We start from the raw sequence: 21,746 nt of genomic DNA on the forward strand, positions 1-21,746 counted from the left end.
AAAAAAAAAAAAACAAAAAACAAAAAAAACCCAAAACAAACAAACAAAACAAAACAAAACCTGTGTGAATTCACAGGAATTCAACATCTCAGTGCATCATGACACTTGCTGGCAATTCTCAGAAGGCTCAAATGAATACAAGTCTTTATTTCAGTATAAGGGAGGCAGGGAGGGAGGGAGACGGGGAGGAAAGCAGGCAGGGAGGCAGGGTGGAAAGCACAGAGACAGGCAGGGAGGCAAGAAGGCAGAGAGGAAGGCAGGCAGGGAGGGAGGAAAACAGACAAGAAGGCAGGGAGGAAAGAAAACAGAGAGGAAGACAGCAAGGAGGGAGAGAGGAAAGCAGGCAGGAAGGGAGGCAGGGAGGGAGGAAAGCAAGCAGAGGAAGGCAGGGAGGGAGGAAAGCAGAGGCAGGCAGGGAGCGCAGGGGGCAGGCGGGGGCAGGAGCCCCGTCCTCACCGCGGCAGGGCAGCAGCGGCCGCCGCCGTTGCCGTGACGACCAGGCCGGCGAAGTCTCGCGATAGCTGCGGCTGGCCCGGCGCGGGCCCGTCGGTGGCGGGGCCGGTCCCGGTCCCGCTCCGGTCCCGCTCCGTTCGCAGGGATCCGTTCGTGACCGAGCGCTCCCTGTGCCCCGCTGGAGCTCTGCCCTCCCCGTCCTGGTGGAGAGGAGCGCTGCCTGCAGGGCGCCTCCTTCTCCGAGCCCCGCCGTGCCGCAGCCGTGTGAGCAACAAGTGCGTGCTGGCCCTGCGGGCAGTGCCTGTGCTGTGAATTGTTGGTGTTCTCTGCGTGGTGTTCTGCACTAATCGTGTCAGTGCTCGCTCACAAGGATAGTTGAATCGCTTTTCAGTCAGTAAACCCGTTAAAACTTAAAATTGTTACTGTCGTCATTGTTTTTACGTGAATACTCACTGTTAATAAGGAATTAATTAATAAGGGGAGCGTGATTGCCTTCCTAATCCCTTTTTATCTTTCCTGCATTTAAATAAAATGTGAGGACTAATTCCCATGGTCCAATTAACTTTAAAAAAAACCGGCAGAGACAATTCCGGGCTCCTACCACTTCCTTTGATACGCGTGTGTTAAAATTAGGTTTTCATTTGCAGTAAAAAATCACAAGAAACCGTTTCTTCTGAAGCGACAAAGGGCATCTCGTTCAAATCAAGGTTTTGATTGACAATTTTTTTTGCCAAAATAAATCTTACTTAGGTGTTAAGTATTGAGTTCTGCAGTAGAGCTTTTGTTGATGCTTACAGTACATTGCATTTTACTGTTACGCGTGCCACTCAGAGAGCCATTTTTCCTGCTATTTAGTGCAGTCACGATGCCATGTGGCTCACAGTTAAGAACTGAATACAGAGAAAGTGCACTAGGGAACCCTGTGTGGTTTTGCCTCCTCCCTAAGCATGCTGATCTCTGCTATGTTAAAATTTTAACATTTGTGATTGCTAAAGCAATATCACAGTGGTGTTTAGAACCTGTGGTGCTTTCCAGACGGTGCAGATGATGATTTGAAGCAAAAAAAAAAAAAAAAAAAAAAATTAAAAAAAAAAAAAAAAAAAAAAAAAAAAAAAAAAAAAAAAAAAAGAAGAATGCGTGTTTACATGTGCAAGTTGTATATCTAAGGCCAGTAATGACAATGAGAAAGCAGTAGAATGGACAGTATCATTCCAAACTGGCTAAATTAAAATATGGGGGTTCTGTATTAGGAATTACATTCGCTATGCATAATGAGGTATGGCAAGCAGCTAGCTGTAACTGCCCCAATATTTATTTTTTTTTCTACAGTCCAATGCATATGCTGAACAGCTGACAGAGTTTGTCTTGTTATCAACTTTCCTATTACAGACTGCCTACAACCTCACAAGAGCCTTTGAAAGGAGACCACCTAGCTCTGGATCTGGGTACAAACAGACATAAAACTCCTTTGAAACTGGTGCAGGAATAGGCTTCTTGCTGCTGTTTGTCCACGTAGAACCAGTGAAGGTTTCCAATGAGGCTGTCACACCTGAGATTGAGTAATAATGGCTGAGCAGGGATATCTCAAACAAACCACAGTTGATCTTATCATCTGCTGTGTGTCCTGGAAGACCCAGAGATGAAGAGGTTCGTAGAGTTCATCTCAAATCCTGTAAATCAGGTCATAAGAGTCTTCCTCTCCAATAAGAACTGAGCTTTATTAATAACATCAAATACTACATAATCTCAAATATTGTTATAGGTGGCAGGTGGACTTATACTGAAGCTTGAACTAGAATGGCAGAATCAAGGATGAGCTTTCTTTTTTTGCCTTTCCAGGAACAGGTCAATTTTGTTCAAAGATAAACTAGATAGTTCTTTGAAGTATAACAATTTTTTTTTTAAAGGTTGGAATGAGAAAAACTTGTTGTGTCTAGAAAGTGGACAGCAAGAAAAGAAATCCAAGATGTGCTTTTCATCCTAAAAGATAGGTTATAACATGATGAAATCACATTTAGACAAGCTGTCTTGATACTCAGAACACAGTTGTCATAGTAACAAAATTTATTTATCCTTTTCTTCCTGATCCAATCAAAAAGAAATACAAACAACAGGGAACATACAGGGAACTTGTTCCCAATTACTATTGCTTACCTTCATACTCCTCTTCTGAAAAGCCTTTTAATACACAAATGGTAGCCAAAACACTTTTATTTCATTGTCTCATACATGTTAGAGAAAAAAATCAAGATTTTTTTAATGCTCATTAGTTATTTACCTTTGATTATTTTTCATATTTTTCTGTGTACTCACCTGAATTACCTTTTATTTACCATAGGCAATATTTCTAAGGCAGACTGTAACAGTTCCAGTACTCAGGTTAGGACAAGCACAGCTAATAATATTCATTATATTAATTCCTCTAAAGGTTAGGGCAATAAACAGACTCCTATCTTGCAAAGGACAAGTGATTATGTATTAGTATCTTTTGACTGGTGTGCCAAGTCAAGGGCAAAGAGCCATGAATTTTGGGCCATACTCAAATTTTCCCAGAAACCCTTGGTGAGGATGAGTAGAGTTCTGCAGGGTGCTCCATCGGCACAGTAACCTGTCAGCTGAGGGAGGCAGGCCAAACTAAAACACCAAGTCCAGAGTCAATGGTAAAACTTCAATTGTTTATTAAAGCTAAGTATTAATTCTTCGAATTGCATTGGAAAAGCTCCTGTGTTTACAAAACTGCCTTCCATGTTGCCCCACCTTCTGCTGCAGGACAAGAGCAGGGTGTGGAAGCAGGAGCTCAAGATGGACTGTGTTGTGCTGAAATCTCAGTGCTGCCCGTGCAGTGCGTTGGGAGTTTGCTACCAAACAGCTGCAAGGCAACCCAAACAATTCAGTCCTGCAAGTGCCTCAGGACCTTCTGTGGCTTAGGAAGTGATCCAGGCAAAATGTACAGGGTGTAGTTTTACAGAAATGGAAGCCAAGAAGTTACATTACTGCTTAGTCAAGTAGTGTGCACAAAGGAGTTTCTGGAGTAAATCGCCATTGCAGTGCACTATGCTTAGCCATAGGGAACCTCAGGATGCAGAATTGCTGCTGGAGAAACCCTGGTTTGCATTAACAAATGTGTATTCATTTGATATTTCTTATGCTTCCTTTTAAAAATAGTCCACTTTCTCCTTACAGAGAAAAGCAAAATACAATTTTTTTTAAGTATTTCACCAACTGTACTGAAGGACAGTTTTGGTTTTTCATTTCATTTGGGATTGGGTTTTTAAAATTTTTACATGATGTTTGTTTGAATTTAACAATATTTCTTAAGGATATCTCAGGACAATAAATTGACATTGTCCTTGTAGTCCTTTTGTCCTTTTTAAACTATTTCCTCCTTTGTTTAATGTAAGCTCTATTTTCCTCCCTTAAGTGCTAGAATAATGGCTTCTAACTTTCCTTTCTCCAAGTTCATTCTCCAGTAGTAAGACTTAGCCTTTAAATCCATTTGCATTGGCCAAATTACCCCAGGCTTTTTCTTCTTAAATTCCTGCAGCTTTGCTTTGTAGTTCACTTTTGTTCTTCAATAATCTAGAAAGAAACATTTATCTTACCAACACCTGTGGTGGTTAAAAACAACCACAAACAAACAAAAAGACCAAAAAAAACCTCATAACTCATTTCTGTGTAACTTTAATGTGATGTTACAGCAAGACTTGATTTTTTTTTTTTTTTTTAGGTTGGACACTGGAAAACATTTTGCCCAGGTGAATAATTTGAACAACAATCCAAGCAACAGCAGTAATGGCTCAAAGCTACTACTGTCTTAAATGGAGTTAAAAATGAAACAAGTCAAATATTCCATCTTACATAAAGAATTCTAGCATAGAGGCTGGTTTGTGAATTTTACACAGATTAAACAGGTTGGTTTTTACACAGGTTGGGTTTTCTCCGATAAAAAGATGTGCTTTTGTGAATTTTTTCCACATGGATGAATTGCTAAAAGATGAACTAAAAACATTCTCAAGTAATTCTTGAGATATGAAAAACCACTGTAGTTAATTTCTTGGTGAAGGATTTCAATGTCTTTGGATATAATCTGCTAAAAAAAAATACAGTTGAGTGTTTACATGTATTCTTTTTGAAAGAAAGAGGTATTTTTGTCTCAACAGTAAAAACTCATCACAAACCCTTTGCTTTCCAGATATAACATGAAATTTTATGCAATTTAACTCCTTACATTTATGATTGGTGTTTCATTCAATATGAGAGTTGAAAAGGACAAAAAGAAGTTTGCTTTTCTTCAAAGGAGTTCAGATCTGAGTAAACATTTCTCCACATTCAGTAATCACAGAGATTTTGAGCAGTACCTATATGTAAGCGAGACATGAATGTTAAACTTAGCCAAAATTCATAAGGAAACTACAACTCCTACTTTGATTTTTAGGTTTTCAAGATTTTCTCAATGGCATATGTTCTTTCACTAATTTTGGAAAAACAAACAATCCATTAAATTACTTTTTACTGGCACTTTAAAAAAAATGCATGCTGTAATACTTCTCCACCTCTGCCACAGAAGGACCAACTTTTTCTGGAATCTTTCTTCTGTCTGATTTCAGGCAAGCTATGTCTGTCTTCTTATCTCTGTATCTAAGAAGGGCAGCTCAGGCTCCCACCACCCATCTGGACCCCTTGAAGAATGTTCCTCACTCCCAAACTGAGAAGCTCTTGAACTAGCAAGAAGTGAAATGCACTGAAAACCAAAGAGGAAATGGAGAAAAACATATTTTACACACTAATTTATACACCTTTCTTTAAATATGTTTTTATTAAAACATTTGCTCTTAATGACTTGTAGAAATGCACAACCTTGGCGCCGTCAGAAGCTGGTGACTTCCTTCAATCATGATGAAGGAAGAAGAGGTACATTTTGCTTTAGCAGAATTTCTTCTTACTTTTAAGATTAACTGGTTGGATTTAGTAAGTTTCTTTGAACTTGTCAAGATTCTTCACCTTGTCCCTTTTAAAGTATACTTTAAAGAAAACTACTTTCACAAACAGACAGTAATCACAGATAAAGGTTCAGCATGCAGCAAAGGGCTGAAGTACAGGAAAACCACAAGGAGCAAACAGGTGTTACAAGATTGTGCTTTTAAGAAACTACCCACAAAGACAACAGTGAGTGCAGATGAAAGACTGTTTGAAACTGAATGAGAACTAAAATGTCAGGGTTGCAATAGTTTTAGGTCACCTAACAGACAGAGTTTAAAGTTCACATTCAGTATAAATGAGACAATATGCCTGTGATTATGCAGAGAGGCAAGTTGCAGCACAATGCCTGAACTCTCACAGAAAGGCTGCTGAGCTGATACCAGGGCAGGCATGACTGACTCACTCAGGAATTGGGCACCAGATTTGAAAGTCTTGTGTTCATACACTGGGTGGTCTGCTCTGCAAGATGAGTGGAGCAGGAGGGCTGGTATCTGTATCTGTGAAGATAGAAGAAAAACTTCTCTTCCTCTTGCAATATTGAGCAACAGCATTAATAAACCTTTGCCTTTTTAGGTCTGTTGCCAGCTTCTTCACCCAATGGTTCAGCTGAAACACTCAGAATCTCTCCCTGTGAGTCTTTCTCTGTGTGAGAGTGAGATAGACTCAGGAACCGAGACTCTCACACTCAGAGAAAGGCCACTAGAATTTCACACCCATTTATTTCATTTGCTTGCTTTCCCATAAGAAAACAGCAGAGTGCACCAGCAGCTAAGTTTATTTCAAGGCTTACTCCTTAGTTACTTAATACATACTTTAGGGACATTTGTATATGCCCTTTATCACAGGATTCTTAGCACATACATATTTGTTTATTGGAGTCAGGATTTGTTGTGCGTGGTCTCCAATCCAAATTTTACTTAAATCTACAGGAATATATGTCGGATCTTTATAAAAAGAGATCTTTCTCAAATTTAATACACATGATGATTTGGGTATTCTTGGCTTTGTGGATATTTTAAGCCAAAAACAGTGATCTAGGTTTTAAAATACTTTAGATGTTTGGCAGATGCTTGGTAACTAATTTGTGCAAAAAAATCCAGCAAGTTTTAACACTGATCAAATAAATGTGTATAACAGAAAACAAATGCACTTAACAGTCCATCCTACTTCATTAATGAACTGTGCAGAATCTTGCTGTGTCTGTTTGCAGGAGAGTAGGACTTACCATGCTGCCTGTCTTCTGCTCTCTACAGCTTTTTCTGTTAAGTTACTTTGATGCCCCATCCATTTTAATACAATATAACGTTTCCCAGAAAACCAACTGCTCTATTTCCAAAATTCAGCCATAAAAATTGTTCCCAAATTCATATGTACTTTTGAAAGTTAATTAGAAGGTATCATTGTAGGGATTTCAGAGCTCAAACTACAAATTTCCATATATATTTGATATATTATTTTCATTAAGTATTTCATATTAATAAGGAACACTTGTATATGTGTTTTTCTTTTGTTTGTTCGTTAACTTATATTTGGCAAAAAAAATCAGGCTGTAACAAATTTCAACATAATAAAGATCCATAGGATCAAAAATGTAATAGAAAGTGACCTTTGTCTGTCATGTAAAACTCCTGCTCTTACTAAGAATCCACCTTGGGAAAGATACTGACTTTATTGTTTCTGCTGACTTTTCTTTCTGCTTTACACTTAGGCTGTTTTGTCTGGATTAGCTCTTCAGGGGTATTCCCCAAAGGAGGCAGGAGTCGCTTCTTATTGTTACGGTTTTCTGAGAGCCACTGTGGAGGCAGCTCAAAGGGTCCAAAACCAAACTGCATGGAATACTTGTCATTTACTGTATCGGCTTCTGTGGGCACAGCTGGGGCCACCTGAGCCGCAGAGTCTGCAATCGTCTGTGGTATAAACCTGTGAACCGAAGTCTGTCCTAGCTCTAAACTGGTGGTAGGAATTTCTTTCCGTTGAAAGTCACCAGAGCCAATGGATTTGGTCTCATTCTCCTCATCTTCCATTGGCTTGAAGATTTGTTGTTGCCCAATATGAAACATCTCCAGAAGCTGGCTTCCTGAATGGACACTGGGCTCCAGATTATCATCTGCAATACCACCTGAGCTGACAGTGTTTCTCCTGCTAAACCTTCGGTGCAGCTGTACTATTGTCCCCACTAAGCACTTCCGTACTGATTTGTTAACAGTTAAAAATAACAAAGGGTTGGCCAGCAAAGAGACCTTAGGCAGCCAAATAGCAGTGAGGAGCAAGAAGACTGAAATATCTGAAATATTGAGTATGGTGCGGTAAATCACCAAAGTCACGTAGGGGACGCTGCAGAAGATAAATATCATAACCATAGAAAGCAGCATGATGTGGAGCTCAGCTTCTCGCTGGGAGGCATATGGGATGGAAACTGTGTTCTGAGGGGTCCTTAATGCAGCTATGATGACTTTTTTCTTCTGGCTGGCACTCAGTGCTCTGCGAATAAGAATCATAAAGAGAAATACCACAGCCACTGGTACAATCACAGTGGTGATATTATAGATGATGACATATATCAGGTGGCCAAGGGAGTAACTCCAAGATTCAGAGCAAGTGGACATGGCATAAATATCAGACACATTGGTCACAGCAAATACTGGAATGCTGGCCACTATTGCATGGGCCCAGATATAGATAACCAGGTCTCGGGATTTTGCATCAGATATTTTTCTTTCCAGAGGATATAAAACAGAGTAGTATCTGTCAAAAGAAAAAAATTATAATTATTTTCATGGCCATACTGCTTATGAGAAACCTCTCAGAAGCTATCTGAGCATAATGCTCCAAATCCGTAACTGGGTTGCCAACTGACTAGCTGTTTATGAAAGGGGAAAATTAAAATAATAAAAACACCAACAAACAAACAAAAAACCCAACCCCCCCAAAGGTCTGCCTTTGCAGGTCTGTCTGTAGAAAAAACTTGACTATTTAAATGTCAAGATCACATTTTTGGTGGTGAAAATTTCTTTCGATACAACACTTTGGCTGATGCATATGAATATTATTTTGAAGATTTCACCATTAACTCACTCATAAACTAGACAGTACATTGCACACACTCAAAATTTCAAAAGACATGATGGAGGCCTGTGCCACATTCAAAGACCAGACTCAGAGTTTTAAAAGTTGCTTTATAACAGATTTTTTCTGGATATTTGGAAAGAGCTGTTGGTCACAAATTACATGTATCCATCTATTGGAAGTACAGTGATGTTTTGCTTTGTACCAACTGTGCAAAAGCATTGCTGAACACTGAACATTCTGTGTGCTTTAAAAAAAAAAAAAAGTGCATCTCTGACATGCACTTCAAATTTCAGATGTTGATTGTTTGTTTACTGCTGGAGTACTGCAGTGGACTTTTAAGCTCACAGAGTTTTCATGACAGACCTAACTTGTCACACTTATCAGTATAAGTGGTAGGAGTTTGTGCTTTTTGTGAGGCAGATCACAAGTTTTCAACTGATACGCTGTTCCAGTGCAACATTGGTGTGCATTACAGATAGTGATACCACATTTATCAAGACAAGGGGAGAAAGAAGAAAGAAAAATCCAGGATCATGGCAAATTTTCCCCATTACCTGTCAAGAGCAATGGCTGGAAAACTAAGGATGGTCACTGAGCAGAAGACTTTGTGCAGAAACTTGGCAATTCTGCAGAAGAGCATCGTATAGATCCACCAGCAGCAGTGTGGACTGGCACTAAGAGCAATGTCAAAAGGCACACAGACTAGGCTGGCACAGATCCCCGAGCAGGCCAAATTCTTAATGAACCGGTTTGTTACAGATTTAAGTAGCGATGTTCTGCAAGTTGACCACAGCACCATGATGTTACCTGCGAGTAGAGACAGGAAGCATAAAAAAAAGGAAAACAGACAAACAACCAACCCCAGGCCCCAGTAACAATAATCTTAACAGATTTGAATGTTCCCTAGTACTGCAAATGAAAATAATTGTTTGGAGTTTGCCAGGTATCACTGATTTGGATCATGATGCTGCTCAAATTAGGAAGTCTGTAAGGGCTAGTGGCTTCATCAGCTTCAATCAGAAGGCTAGGAACAATTACACACACCCCAGCTATCCCCTCCCATCTTCTGGTAATGAATTAATTAGGGGATTTCAGAAGCAAATGCCTAAGAAAACTATCTAAACCATATTTTTAGATACTTATATTGATTCCTGTATTAAATGGTCTATCCTGAGTATTAAAATACAGAAACTGGCTAAAGTGTTCGTATTTTAATAAATAGTACAGAATTCTTTTTTAAAGATAAAAATTTACACTATTACAAATTTACACTAAGTAAATACAGATACGATTAAAATATAAGTATGTAGTTTTAATCTGTTTGTAAGTGGATTATAGCAGCTTGCTTTTATTTTCATGGACCACTTCAATGGCACAGACAGGCCTGTGTAAAGCCACATCCAGAAGAAATCTACCTTTTCCCCCTCCCCCAAGATATTCTCTATGTACATAATAACAAAACAAATGGGACAAGCAGAACAGAAAAAAAAATACTTGCTGCACATAACTTCACAGAAGTATACACAGAATGCAACCTGCTGATTCAGATATTCAAGCTCTACACATTTGTTTCAAATAGGGTGGGTGGATAGCAATGAAGCAGAAGTACAGAAAAAAAAACCAGGATTAGCTATGACAGTGTTTTTCCCTTATCACTGCGTTCCATCCAAATCTCAGAAAGACATATCATATGATAGACACAAGTTTTCCATCACAAATTTCTCTATGATTCTATCTTACACAGCAACAGCAGAAGAGTAAATTAAGTGATCTGTTCTTACAGCATGGGTCCCTTCTAATGCATATCAAGATACCATAAAACTCACAGGATTTTCTTTCTCCTTTAAAAATCTGTCTTTACAAAGATCACAGAATCATAGAATAGTTTGGGTTGGAAGGGACATGAAAGATCATCTTGTTCTAAACCCCCCTGTGCCATGGGCAGGGACAACTTCCACTAGACCAGGTTGCTCAAAGTCCTATTTAACCTGGCCTTGAACACACCCAGGGATGGGGCATCCACAATGTCTGTGGGTAACCTGTTCCAGTGCCTCACCACCCTCACAGTAAAGAATTTCTTGCTAATATCTAATCTAAACCTGCCCTCTTTCAGCTTAAAGCCATTTCCCCATGTCCTATCACTACATGCCCTTGTAAAAAATCCCTTTCCAGCCAGCTCTCTTGTAGCCCCCTTGAAGTACTGGAAGGCTGCAGCGAGGTCTCCCTGGAACCTTTTCTTCTCCAGGCTTGACAACCCAACTACTTTAGCCTGCCTAGATCAAGTGCTTCAGCCCTCTGATCTGTGGAGGCAAGGATCTCTGCTAGCACAGCTGAGTGGGGCGCACTCATGTAACATCATGTAACAACATCATGTGACCTGGTCCCAGCTTTCCAGCCCTGACTTCACAGACATTCTTTTTCCCCTTTATTTTACTTCTCCCAAAGATGCACTGTGCAGTACCACTAGACCAGTCAAAGAATGGCTACCAGCATACAAATACAACTCAATAAGACAACTCCATTTATTCTCTGCAGCTGGACAGCGTGAAAAGTAGAGTTTAGCTTCCCACCTCCAAGCAGTTAAACTGTTCTTACTGCAGACCATATCAACAGCCACATTGTGGATACTCTATATTGTTGACACTTACCAGAAGTTCTTTTGAGTTGAAGTGTAATTGATTTATGTGGCAGATTTGTTAGCATTTTTATAGGTTACCTACAAATAGCCGTAATGAGAGAAAACAGCATCTTAAGCTGCTGATTGAGATATGAAAAAGCAGCTGCAGTCCCCCAACACTCCTCGCTTTATCATTCTTTGCTTTGATTTGTCCTCCAATCAATAAAAACCCCCAAGCTTTTATGTGCCAAGGAGAGTATTCCAATGGCTGTCCATGTAAAATAGCAGCAAGACCATATTCTTGTTCACATGGCCAATGTGCATACCAAGTGGCAAGTACCAAGAACTAGCAAAAAGTTTACTTCTGCTTCTTGATAAAACAGCACTGTTTCAATGGAAGCATTCAATATTAACTTCAAAATCTACCTCACACATCTCCTATTTCAGTCTGCAGTACCTGAATGTCATTTGGGATTCAATTTTCTATACTCTGTGTCATGTGTCTTTTGTAAATTCCTTTTGATACTGACAAAATATTGAGTTTTATTTCTACTATCTGGTGTATTTTGATGAAAGGAATCATCACCTGGTTTTGGCAGGTGCTTTGGGCTTGACAATGTATTCCTCAGGCAGTATTCAATCAGTTGTATTTAAAGCTTTCTAAGTTGCTAGGAGATAGATACTCAGTCAATCAAACCACTTGCTTTCAAAAATATCTCCAACTCTCCAGCTATTAGAAAGTACTTCTAACAGTAATAATATATTTTTACAATGCCCTGGAGAGGGGAGAAAACAGGCTTTTTTTGTGTGTTTTTGTTTGTTTGTTTAAAATGAATTTAAATCTTTCATCTCATTTCAATTGCATTGATTTTATAACATTTATTCCCAAGCAAGTTTCACCTTCATTAGAATTAATATAAATGAAGAATTGAAAAACTAAAATAAATCAGAAGTGTTTTCATGAATACTTCAGAAGCCTCTAGAGAACTACTAAGTTTCTCTTTTGGGTCCTGCAAAGGAGCTTCATGCAAGACTCCTTATTATCAGCTGTTGAATACTTCTGCAAATTATGTCATACTGTCATTTATACATCAGAGAGTCACACGGAAATGAAATTAGCTCTTTTCTGACTGATCCTAAATGGGAAGAATGAAGTGTAAAAAAGTATTGGCTCAAAAACAAGGAGGAACTCTTTAAACAGATAAAATAAAATCAGAGCCTGAAAGGCAAAAAAGGATAAGCAGACAGAAGCGTCCAATTGGGACACTGGAAAACTAGTCAGGGAATACCCCTCAGGAAAGCATTATTTTTTCATTTGCAACTATGATTTATCTATTAATAAACTGCTGCAATGAACCAGATCAGCTTTAGTGTAGACTAGTAGATCTTTGTGCTGATGCCTTCAAATCAAGTATTTCCCTTCATACATCCCAACGCAGAGGAAAAATTACACCAGAAACTTTGCATGGCATTAAATACAAGAAGCTTTGGAACAAAACTGCGAACATTTCCCATTTCATTGTTTCTCAGTTTTCCTCAGCAACTTCTTTCCATGGAAGAGGATAACACTGCTCCAGGCAACAAGGCAATTCAATAAACAATTGTGCTCTGAATACCAATTGTGCTCTGAATCTTTTCTCAATGTCTTGAGGCTCTTTTCCACTCTCCATGTATTAGTCATACACTGATGAACCTGGGAAAAATTTATTCTCCTTAGGTTACAAATGTACTGGAGTGTTTCACATCCTCACAGTGGGCAAAGCTGTCATTTTCTACCATAGGTTAGTTTCAGAAGGATTTTGGCTGGATAACTGGTCTAGAGCAACATAACCTCGGATCCAAACTTCCCATGGGGTTTGTACTGGTTAGCTGAGAAGCATCCTAGAAAAATGGGAGCAAACAAACAGCTGGGAAATGCAGCATCTTGCAATTTCTTTATATTCAGTCAATACTGTCAGGAACATGAGATAAACTATCACATGTCACAAAGCATATCCCATATTGCCAAGTTCCACCACTAATGCAGAAAGATGAAGTGGTTTTAATTTAAAAAGGAAAAGCATATCTTTGGTCTTCTCAGAGAGTGAGCTGTGTCTACATAAAACCCTTATGACACCTGACATTATTTGACACCTTCTCAGTACACAGACTGACTGAGGAGGACAGAAAAATCAAGCATAGAATAGAATAGCTGAAGTTGGAAGGGGCCCAGTGAGGTTCACTGACTTCCTCAATACTATCTACAACTAAACCCTCTAAGAGCATCGCGCAGAAAGTCACTGAACCCTGTCAGGGTTGGTGCTGTGACCACTTCTCTGGGGAGCCCTGTTCCAGTGACCAATCACCCTCTCCGTGAAGAACCTCTTTCTCATGTCCCATCTGAGCTTCCCGTGATGCAGCTTGATTCCATTTCCTCGTTTCCCATTTCTGGTCACCAGAGAGAGGAGATCACCACCTGCCATTCTGCTGCCCTCCTTGAGGAAGGGGCAGACTGAAATGGGGTCACCCTCTGCCTTCTCTCCTCCAGGCTGACCAAGTGACCTCAGCTGCTACCCATAAGTAACTTGTCTGTGCCTTTGACCAGTTGTCCAAGTAAAAAAGAATGTGAAATATTAAAGGTAACCACTACATGAGAAGCAGCTCCTTTCATATTGGAAACATGTTTAAAGCCTGCCAAGTCAGAGTTAATTTTATCTTGTTATTATCATAAGTATCAACATTCAATAAATCTCCATGTACTATATACCAACTCTATTGTATGAGATTGAAAAGATTATTGTTTCCAGTCATTCCCTGCTTTTTTTTTTTTAATTGAGAAACATCATACATAAGCAGCTACATTGTACATTAAGTTGCACAGAAGTACTCAGGATACACTAAGGAAGTAAATACAATGGTTCACCACAGCATGCTGCCCCAAAGTCCTTCTAGCCTTTATTGTGGTTCAAGTTCACTGAATCTGCAAGCAGTAACATTATCTGACCACAAAATGTTATCAGAGTACATTAGTCTGATTCAGAGCAGCAAAAATTACTTTTGTTCCTCTTCCAATTTGTACTCCTTGAATTTCACTGCCAAATGCAGCCATCAACAGCTGAGATAGTCCTGAAGTACTAGCTTTTAGCACTACTTCAAATAATGTGAAAGAGTCATGAAAAATACCTTTAACAAGCAGAAGTAAAATCGCCATGGAAACCAGAGAGAGTTATCTGAAGAAATGCATTTGCCATGCAGTCAAAAAAAAAGAATAAATAAATACTGCTTTTGTCGACTAATTCATGGAACTCAATCCATTAGCTGGGTATGACATCCATCTTACATTTTTGTTAACTTTAATCAGCACACAACTGAATCAAAACAAAGTCCACACTCCAGCAAAATCCTTCTCTTCACAACCTGCCGTCCTCTGCTTGCTCACTTCCCTCCAGAGCAGGGTTCCAAGAATCCAGACATCCTTCCTAGAAGAGAGCCTCTGTGTACCCCACCCACACTCCCTGCATTGTCACAGGGAAGGAGCTGGCAGCCTTCTTTATGGAAAAACAAATCAGGAAGCCACAAGAAAGGTTAGAAACTGGGCTTTAGCCATTAAAATCATTCATTAAACACTAACTGAAAAAGTCACAATTTCTGTGAACACGATGAATGGGAAAAATTCTCATGTTGAAACACCAGAGTGACTAAATTCCCAACTCTCCAATACTATTTATTATTGTTTTTCAAAGTATTTTGAGGAAGGTGTTTTTCACAGACCTTACTCTGACAAACCACACTCCAGAAAACTGGCTAATCGGAAACATTTTTGGCACCCACGATAGGTAGCTATCAAATACTCTTCTTATTAATATGTACATTTACCTATTCATTTCCTGAAAGAATATGGATATATCAGGATACATTTTGGCTTACACAGCTTGAAGAAATGTGTAAATTTATCACAGAATCACAGAATGATTGAGGCTGGAAGGCACCTCTGAAGATCATGTCAGCCAAACCCTGCTCAAGCATGGATAAATTCTTGCAATTCTTTATAATTCTTTTTACATTAGTTTGAAGAAGTGTAGCCATGAGACTGGTGGAATAACCTTTATAGATTAAAGAAGACCATAAAACTAAAACAAAAAGTAGACTTCCTGAAACCAAATCCAACTTTTCTAACATTTTTGCTACAAACTTCAAAATTTGGTGATAACAATCGCAGTCCAGTTACAAACAGTGGGAAAGTATTTCATTTGCCATATTAGTATACTTCTTTCAATTTCAGTTTGTGCATATGTGCAACAACCAAATGTTTTATATCCAAAATGAAGTGTCTGCTGCAAATGGTAGTTACCTTGGAACAAGGTTTGCTGTATGCCAAACCTTCTTTTCCCTTCATAAAACAGATGAACTCCCTAATTTTAAGATGTTTCTCACTCCTATTCTTAGAATTCTCATTCACACATTCCTACTTTCATCCTAACTATTGATTCAGAAGCATAATTATGTAAGAGAATTATCAGGTGAAATGAACTACAGAAAGCAGGAATTTGCCCAGCACGGGGTAGTTCCCTGCAGAGTGTTTCAGCATCAATTTAATATATACTGCAAGCCCTTTCATTTAAAGTGTGATACTTGTCTATGTGGTTTCTGTTCCTAGCAATGCATAGTGACAAGGTAGAAAAGATTTTATGGAAGGAGCTAGTTCATAGCAGCTTAGTCTCAAAAAGTGAACAAAGACTTCCTTGCAGGAACAGGTAGGCCACTGTTTTTTTGTTGCAGCACCACTTAGAATTATCCAAGGCCACATCCTGCCTACATAATCCACGGGCAGCTTCTATTCTGACTTTCTCTGAAGGTAGAGCAAAAGTAGAAAATATATATGAGGAAATTTTAGATTATACTTACAGCAAGCATAACTTATATGATATGATGGTATTTTTAATGTCAAAATAACTATGTAAATTTACCATTAATGTATTTCCATTGTGACTTTTTTTTTTTACTGTTGTCCTTAGTATTTGATATGTTTATTTTCTGTAAGAAGATTCTAAAGTAAATGCATCCTGCTAATGATCTTGTATTCCCACTTGTATCTTTCAGATATGCTTATTTATTTGAAAGAAGGTAAAGAAGCATTGCACTGCTAATCCTCCAGTTCTTCATACCCCCTGCCACTTTTTCCTGCCTCACCTTTTGTATTTGCTATCCCACTAAATGGAAAGAATTTCTAGACAGGAACAATCATTTTCTCCCTTTTGATAAACTACAGTCCTTCAACATCCATCGAGGTAATTTCAGCCCATCAAGGAAACAACCAAACCTACAAAACTACTTGTTTTACTTAAGTACACTTAACTTGCCTGAATTCCAGGCCTCTATTTTAAAACCAATCTCCTCAAAGAAGCTGAAACTCTTCAAGATCCTTGGAAAGAAAAAAGTTTGGAGAATATTGCATTGGCAATTTCAGAAGCACGGATTGTTCCCATGTCAGGAAAATATGGCATTACCTTCCAAACCTCAGCTAGGAAATTGAAAAACTGAAAAAAGAATGTCCAGATGTACTATTCTAACAATAACAAGAATATAACATGTTTTCAAGTCAGTGACTTTTTAAATCACAGTGCCTAAGGGACCAGCCTCTGTACAAAAATGTAGCCAAATTTTTTAAACCAAGGATTTTACATGATCTCCATGGGAGTTCCCCGTGACACAGAGACCAATGTTTTGACCAGTTGCACAGAGAAAGGAAATACAAGGAACAGATACAGAAGAGATAAAAATATTGGATGCCCACATCATCAACTTATGTGAAATCATTAGCAGAAGTCTGGGATCCTGAATCTCCTTTGCCAGCAAAGGATCATATCTAGTTAAACCCCTGGCCACCTTACACAAGGCTTCATGCCTCAGAGAGCAAATCTGATGTTGCCACAAGGCCTGGAATGCAAATGGAGCCAGTAATCTTCCTGAGTGGAGAACCTGTCTATTCTTCAGCATCCTTGGCACCAGAGGAATAACCACTGTCCCTTTGTTTTATAAAGCAATCCAAAAAGGGCTGTTTTGAACCTGTACTGTCATGAGAGGACTGTGTAAAGCAACAGGGTCATTTACTTGAGCAACCCTGACTACTGTGCTGAATCTATCTGGAAATAGCAGTCTTAACACAGGAAACAAGTTTTAGGATTTGTTTTTAAATAACACTGCTAACTGCCTCTTTGTACCTCTTTGTTTGCAGAGAGCCTGGAGTCACTTTTGTTGGTGCTTTTGTAAGTGCAGACATGGCTCTTCAAGTGCACCTTTTTTGTCTGGCTTCCCACAAGCACCTGCAATTCATAGGCAGGTATGATGGTGCCATTAAGGATGTAAGGTCACAAAGATGTGACTTCTCACAGCACAGATGCTTCATTTAGAAAGCCAGCCCTAGTCCCCAGCAAGGTTCTTTTAGGAGGAACCTGTGGGACCCCTGGCATGTCGGTGTGACATGCCAAGGGCAGATCCAGGAGGAGACTGACAGCTTTGCACTTGTGAGGCTGTGAAAAAACTGTGGTTTGGAGCAACTCCAGCATTTGGCCTGGGCTGTAAGCTGCTCCATAGTCAACAGCTGACAGGAGCAACTTCCCACCTTCCACACTCAACCTGAGGAGCTCCTGTGCTGTTCAGAACCTTATCCTCTCCTGCCTTCACCCTTATATCCACCCTTACACAAAATGCTGCAAGAATCTGCAATGCAGATATGGCTCAACAATATCATGCTTATGCAAAGTTATTTTTCCTGCATCCAGTCCTTTTCTAGTTGTTCACTCAAGATTTTCAGACAAAACTCATAAAAGAAATTAGTTGCTGTGCTATATATTGTAGTATAGTGGATATGTGAGACCTATGCAGCCTATACAACCAACTGGACAATTTTAATTTTACTAAAATTCTGGGTAGCTGTTTTTCCCTGGCTTGCTTATTGAGGAAAAAATGAGACATATACACAGTTTAAAATGAATGATACTTAACAGAGAGCAAAATTTTAAAAGCCTGTGGTAATTACTAGTAGCTGGAAGACAGACATTATCTTTTTTTAGAAATTGAAGCTATCTTACACTCTTAATTAAAAGAAATTCCTACCTGTTAATCATCCCCCATTACAGCTGAAATTAGGGAGTTTGTAGCTGAAAGATACCACACCAACAGCTATTTCATAGAGCAGAAATTATTTCAGGACCCTACCGTCCTGTGACTTTTTTTTTACTCTGTACAACTAAGAAAGATCTGACATCATTCCTGCATTAGTTTGCCAGTGCTTCCCTTTCTCCAAGTGCCAGTTTACTAGAAACTAAATTTTATTTTTTATATAGTTTTTCCATGCAACCATTCACCAGGTCACCAGCTGGGCATATTTGCTCTTCATTTTTCAAACACAGATGTCTTCAGACAGGAATTACATATGCCTAATAGATCCTGTGCAGTGGGATTAATTTACATTATATTTAGAAACAAGCTTTTTTCCTTCCCTGCCAGCTGACTGTAATGAATGGTTCTCTTCACTCCTCCCAGCCCTGTAAATGTACTGAGTTAATACTCACTAGGAATAAGAAAGTAGATGTGGGGACTCTGACACACATCTGAGAAACCAGGAGTTATAAAAAAAAAAATCAGTATAATCCTAAATCAAACTCTATTAAAAAAATCACATGGAAAAATATTCTGTTTAGCTACCAAAGTGTGGCATTTCTCTGAAGAAGTATGAATTTATGGAACCAAATGAGATTTATCCCATCTGTCAAAGAGAAGTGTTCCATGGGATAACTCTGGGCAGGCAAGGTGCTTCGCTGAAAGAAGTACGGTTTGGTTTGATTTGGTTTGGATTTTTTTTTTAATATATAGAGGCCTGAAGTATAATTTTAGGTTTTTTTGATCAAGCATTTCACTTACAGATTCAATTGTTTACAGAGACTCCCCATCAGATTTCTTCTCCCTTATTTTTTCAGTCTCCCACAGAACTCAACTATTGGACTTCTGTATTGTCCATTCCCAATCTGCTTTCTTTTACTTTTTATAACTGAGTTCCCTTTTCTTAGCTCAAAATCCTCCCAGCAAGACACAGTTCACAGGTCCATTCTCTGTAAGACAGCACTGTTAAACCCAGAATAACACTGGGCTTAGTGAAACGGACCTCAGCTTTTCAATCTTCAAATGCCTTCACAGGAAACACTGAAAAAAAAACCTCTTAGTACTAAACACTTCCATTCAATTAAAAAAAGCCAGGAATACAGATGACTGCCATACTGGCAAAGGAAGAGAACGTGGTCATTTTTGCTTTAAATCTCCTTTTCTTCCCTAGTGTTAGAAATACAAGTAGACATCCATATTTGAACTTCATAAATTGCTGGACACAGCAGAAGATAATGTACCCTGAAACGTGCCATAACATTGCCAGTACTTTGCTGCATGGTACCTTGCACAAGTGCAGCAGTGCATGACTTATCATGTACTGATGACACAAACTCCCTCATCAATCAGCTGCATGCACTATATAATTTTAAACTTGTGTTTTGATGATAGTTGCAGCTGAACAGAATCTCTTTGCTGGCACATGGAATTTTTATGCCTCTTATCATATTAAAATCAAACTGATTTCAATATGAAAAAAAATGATAAAAAGCTAGAACAATATAACATAAATTTAGCTGCTAGCTTTATTTTCTGGAACTAAAAAAATATTTCATTGTCTTTTCATATACATGTATGACCTGATAAGGTAAATCATGTATTAATTAGCCATATGCATGTAAAAATCCAATGAACCTAAGACAAGTGCAGCATACAGCTAATCCTGTAAAGGACAGCAGCCTCCAGCAGAAACAAGAGGGAGGCTCCGTATGTGCATGTCCTACCTCTTCCACCAAAGAGGATACACAGCACACAGGCAGTGACTTGACTGGGGCAAGTCAGCAAGTGGGTGCATCAAATCACTTACAGCTTGCTGTGTTTTCCAACACACATACACAAATACACGCTCATTAGCAAAGCTTTCCATGGTTCTTGCACCTGTTCTCTGCAGCCACCTCTGAAACAACATTTCTTGTTGTGACACAGGCAGTAAATACACAAATAACCAAGATATTAGCTGCTGTGTGATTGATCTCTGCTTATTAAACATTCAACCCATTTACTGTGACAAACCAAGGCATGTATTACTTCTATTTCATCTTTTGTATTTTTACATTTCTCACACACTTTTCCCCTTTTGCTTTTCTACAAAAACTACCATGTCACACTGGTTGGGAATGTTTGGATGACACATTTATGTAATTGCTCCTCTCTTGTACTGAATCACCCACTGTCAGCAGGTGAAAATGTTTCGTATCTCTCTATGCCACATAGAAACAAGCAGTAAGTAAAAACAATACAGCAATTTTCCTTTACTTCAGCAGACAAAGTAGCAACAAAAACATATTCCAAATATCTATAGTGATTTCAGATCCTCATTAAGGGGCTAAAATATGTCATTAACACATGAAAACCCTTCAAGCTGTACTGCCATTGCCTGGATGCAATATTTTCAGTAATAACTATATAATTAGTCTTGTTACCTTAAAAACAAACATACTTTGTACCTTCAGGGTATGGAATATGAAGAGCAAGATAAGGATCCCATATTTTAATAGTCCCTCAAAAATCACTATGACAGATCCAAAAGGTCTTCCAAGATAGCAGAGACAAAGAAAAAGCTCTTGTTTATTTAACTGCAAGGGTTTTGGCATACTTCAACTTGTGACCTTAATACAAGAAAGAGTAGTGGATCCTTTCCTGAGCTATTTAGGGATTTGTCTGTGGAGGCCTGCAACAGAAATACTAAGATCAATCTGAATGAAATGCAAGCAGAAGCAAATATGTGTGAAAGCATCAGCAGAAACAATAAAGCAAGAATGCTTTATTAAAAGAATGTTAAAAGAATGTCATGTATGGATAAAACAAGGACACCACTGACAGCAATTCTTAGACCACAGTAACAATATTACATCAGATAGAGGCATTACAAACCAGTTCTGCTTTTTTTCTTGGTCTTGGTCAATTTAAGCTGTTGCACATGAAAGACTAAATTCTTTCTTATCAAAGTAGTTTTGATAATTTTTAGATGAAGCTTTTCAGAAGCAATCAGAGATTTACTGTTTCTTAACCACACATTATTTTTAATATGGACAACATTTCAGTTGTTTCACAGAATGACTGGAGTTGGAAGAGACCTCTGGAGATCATCCAGTCCAACCCCCCGGTAAGGCAGGTTCACCCAGAGCAGGTTGCAGAGGATCACATCCAGACAGGTTTTGATATCTCCAGAGAAGGAGACTCCACACTCTCTCATGGCAGAATGTTCCAGTGCTCTGTCATCCTCAAAGTAAAGGAGTTTTGTCACATATTCAGATGGAATTTCCTGTGTTTCAATTTGTGCCCCTTGTCTTGTCCCTGGGCACCACTAAAAAGAGTCTGGCCCCATCCTCTTGACATCTGCCCTTAAGATATTTATATCCATTGATAAAATGTATCTTCAAAACATACCTTCCTGATCCATTTGTGAGGAAGATTACTTGAATCTTTAATCACTTTTATTTCACCATTATACTCATTTGTATCAACAATGACCACAAAAACAACT

The 21,746-nt window shown here is 38.8% G+C and overlaps 2 protein-coding genes and 1 long non-coding RNA gene across 10 annotated transcripts in view; 1 reads left to right on the forward strand and 2 right to left on the reverse strand.

Annotated features, from left to right (window-relative positions):
* Positions 1-471, reverse strand: part of FSIP1 (fibrous sheath interacting protein 1) — a 135,026-nt gene extending 134,555 nt beyond the window's left edge. For 6 of the 7 annotated variants that reach the window (XR_008431401.1, XR_008431403.1, XR_008431400.1 and 3 more), the window contains exon 1: positions 61-443. Coding sequence is in view for 2 of the 7 variants with exons in the window: in XM_053945388.1 (XP_053801363.1) it covers positions 61-87 (27 nt within the window). In the remaining 5 variants the exon portion in view is untranslated. The other variant, XR_008431404.1, reaches the window with a different exon arrangement.
* Positions 472-542: 71 nt separating this feature from the next.
* On the forward strand, positions 543-4,377 carry LOC128790304 (uncharacterized). Of its 2 annotated transcripts, none has more exons than XR_008431689.1 (3): positions 543-804; positions 1,843-2,100; positions 4,181-4,377. It is a non-coding gene; the product is annotated as an uncharacterized LOC128790304 (long non-coding RNA). The 2 variants fall into 2 exon arrangements; XR_008431690.1 differs by having other exon boundaries at positions 543-728.
* A 2,693-nt stretch (positions 4,378-7,070) lies between these two features.
* The window catches only part of GPR176 (G protein-coupled receptor 176), a 30,239-nt gene continuing 15,563 nt past the window's right edge, over positions 7,071-21,746 (reverse strand). The window contains exons 2-3 of the mRNA XM_053946924.1: positions 9,057-9,309; positions 7,071-8,178 (exon numbers count right to left, since the gene is read on the reverse strand). Coding sequence (XP_053802899.1) covers positions 7,071-8,178; positions 9,057-9,309 — 1,361 coding nt within the window. The remainder of the gene's footprint in view (positions 8,179-9,056; positions 9,310-21,746) is intronic.

This window comes from Vidua chalybeata, chromosome 6 (genome assembly GCF_026979565.1).
Source record: "Vidua chalybeata isolate OUT-0048 chromosome 6, bVidCha1 merged haplotype, whole genome shotgun sequence".
NCBI lineage: Eukaryota > Metazoa > Chordata > Aves > Passeriformes > Viduidae > Vidua > Vidua chalybeata.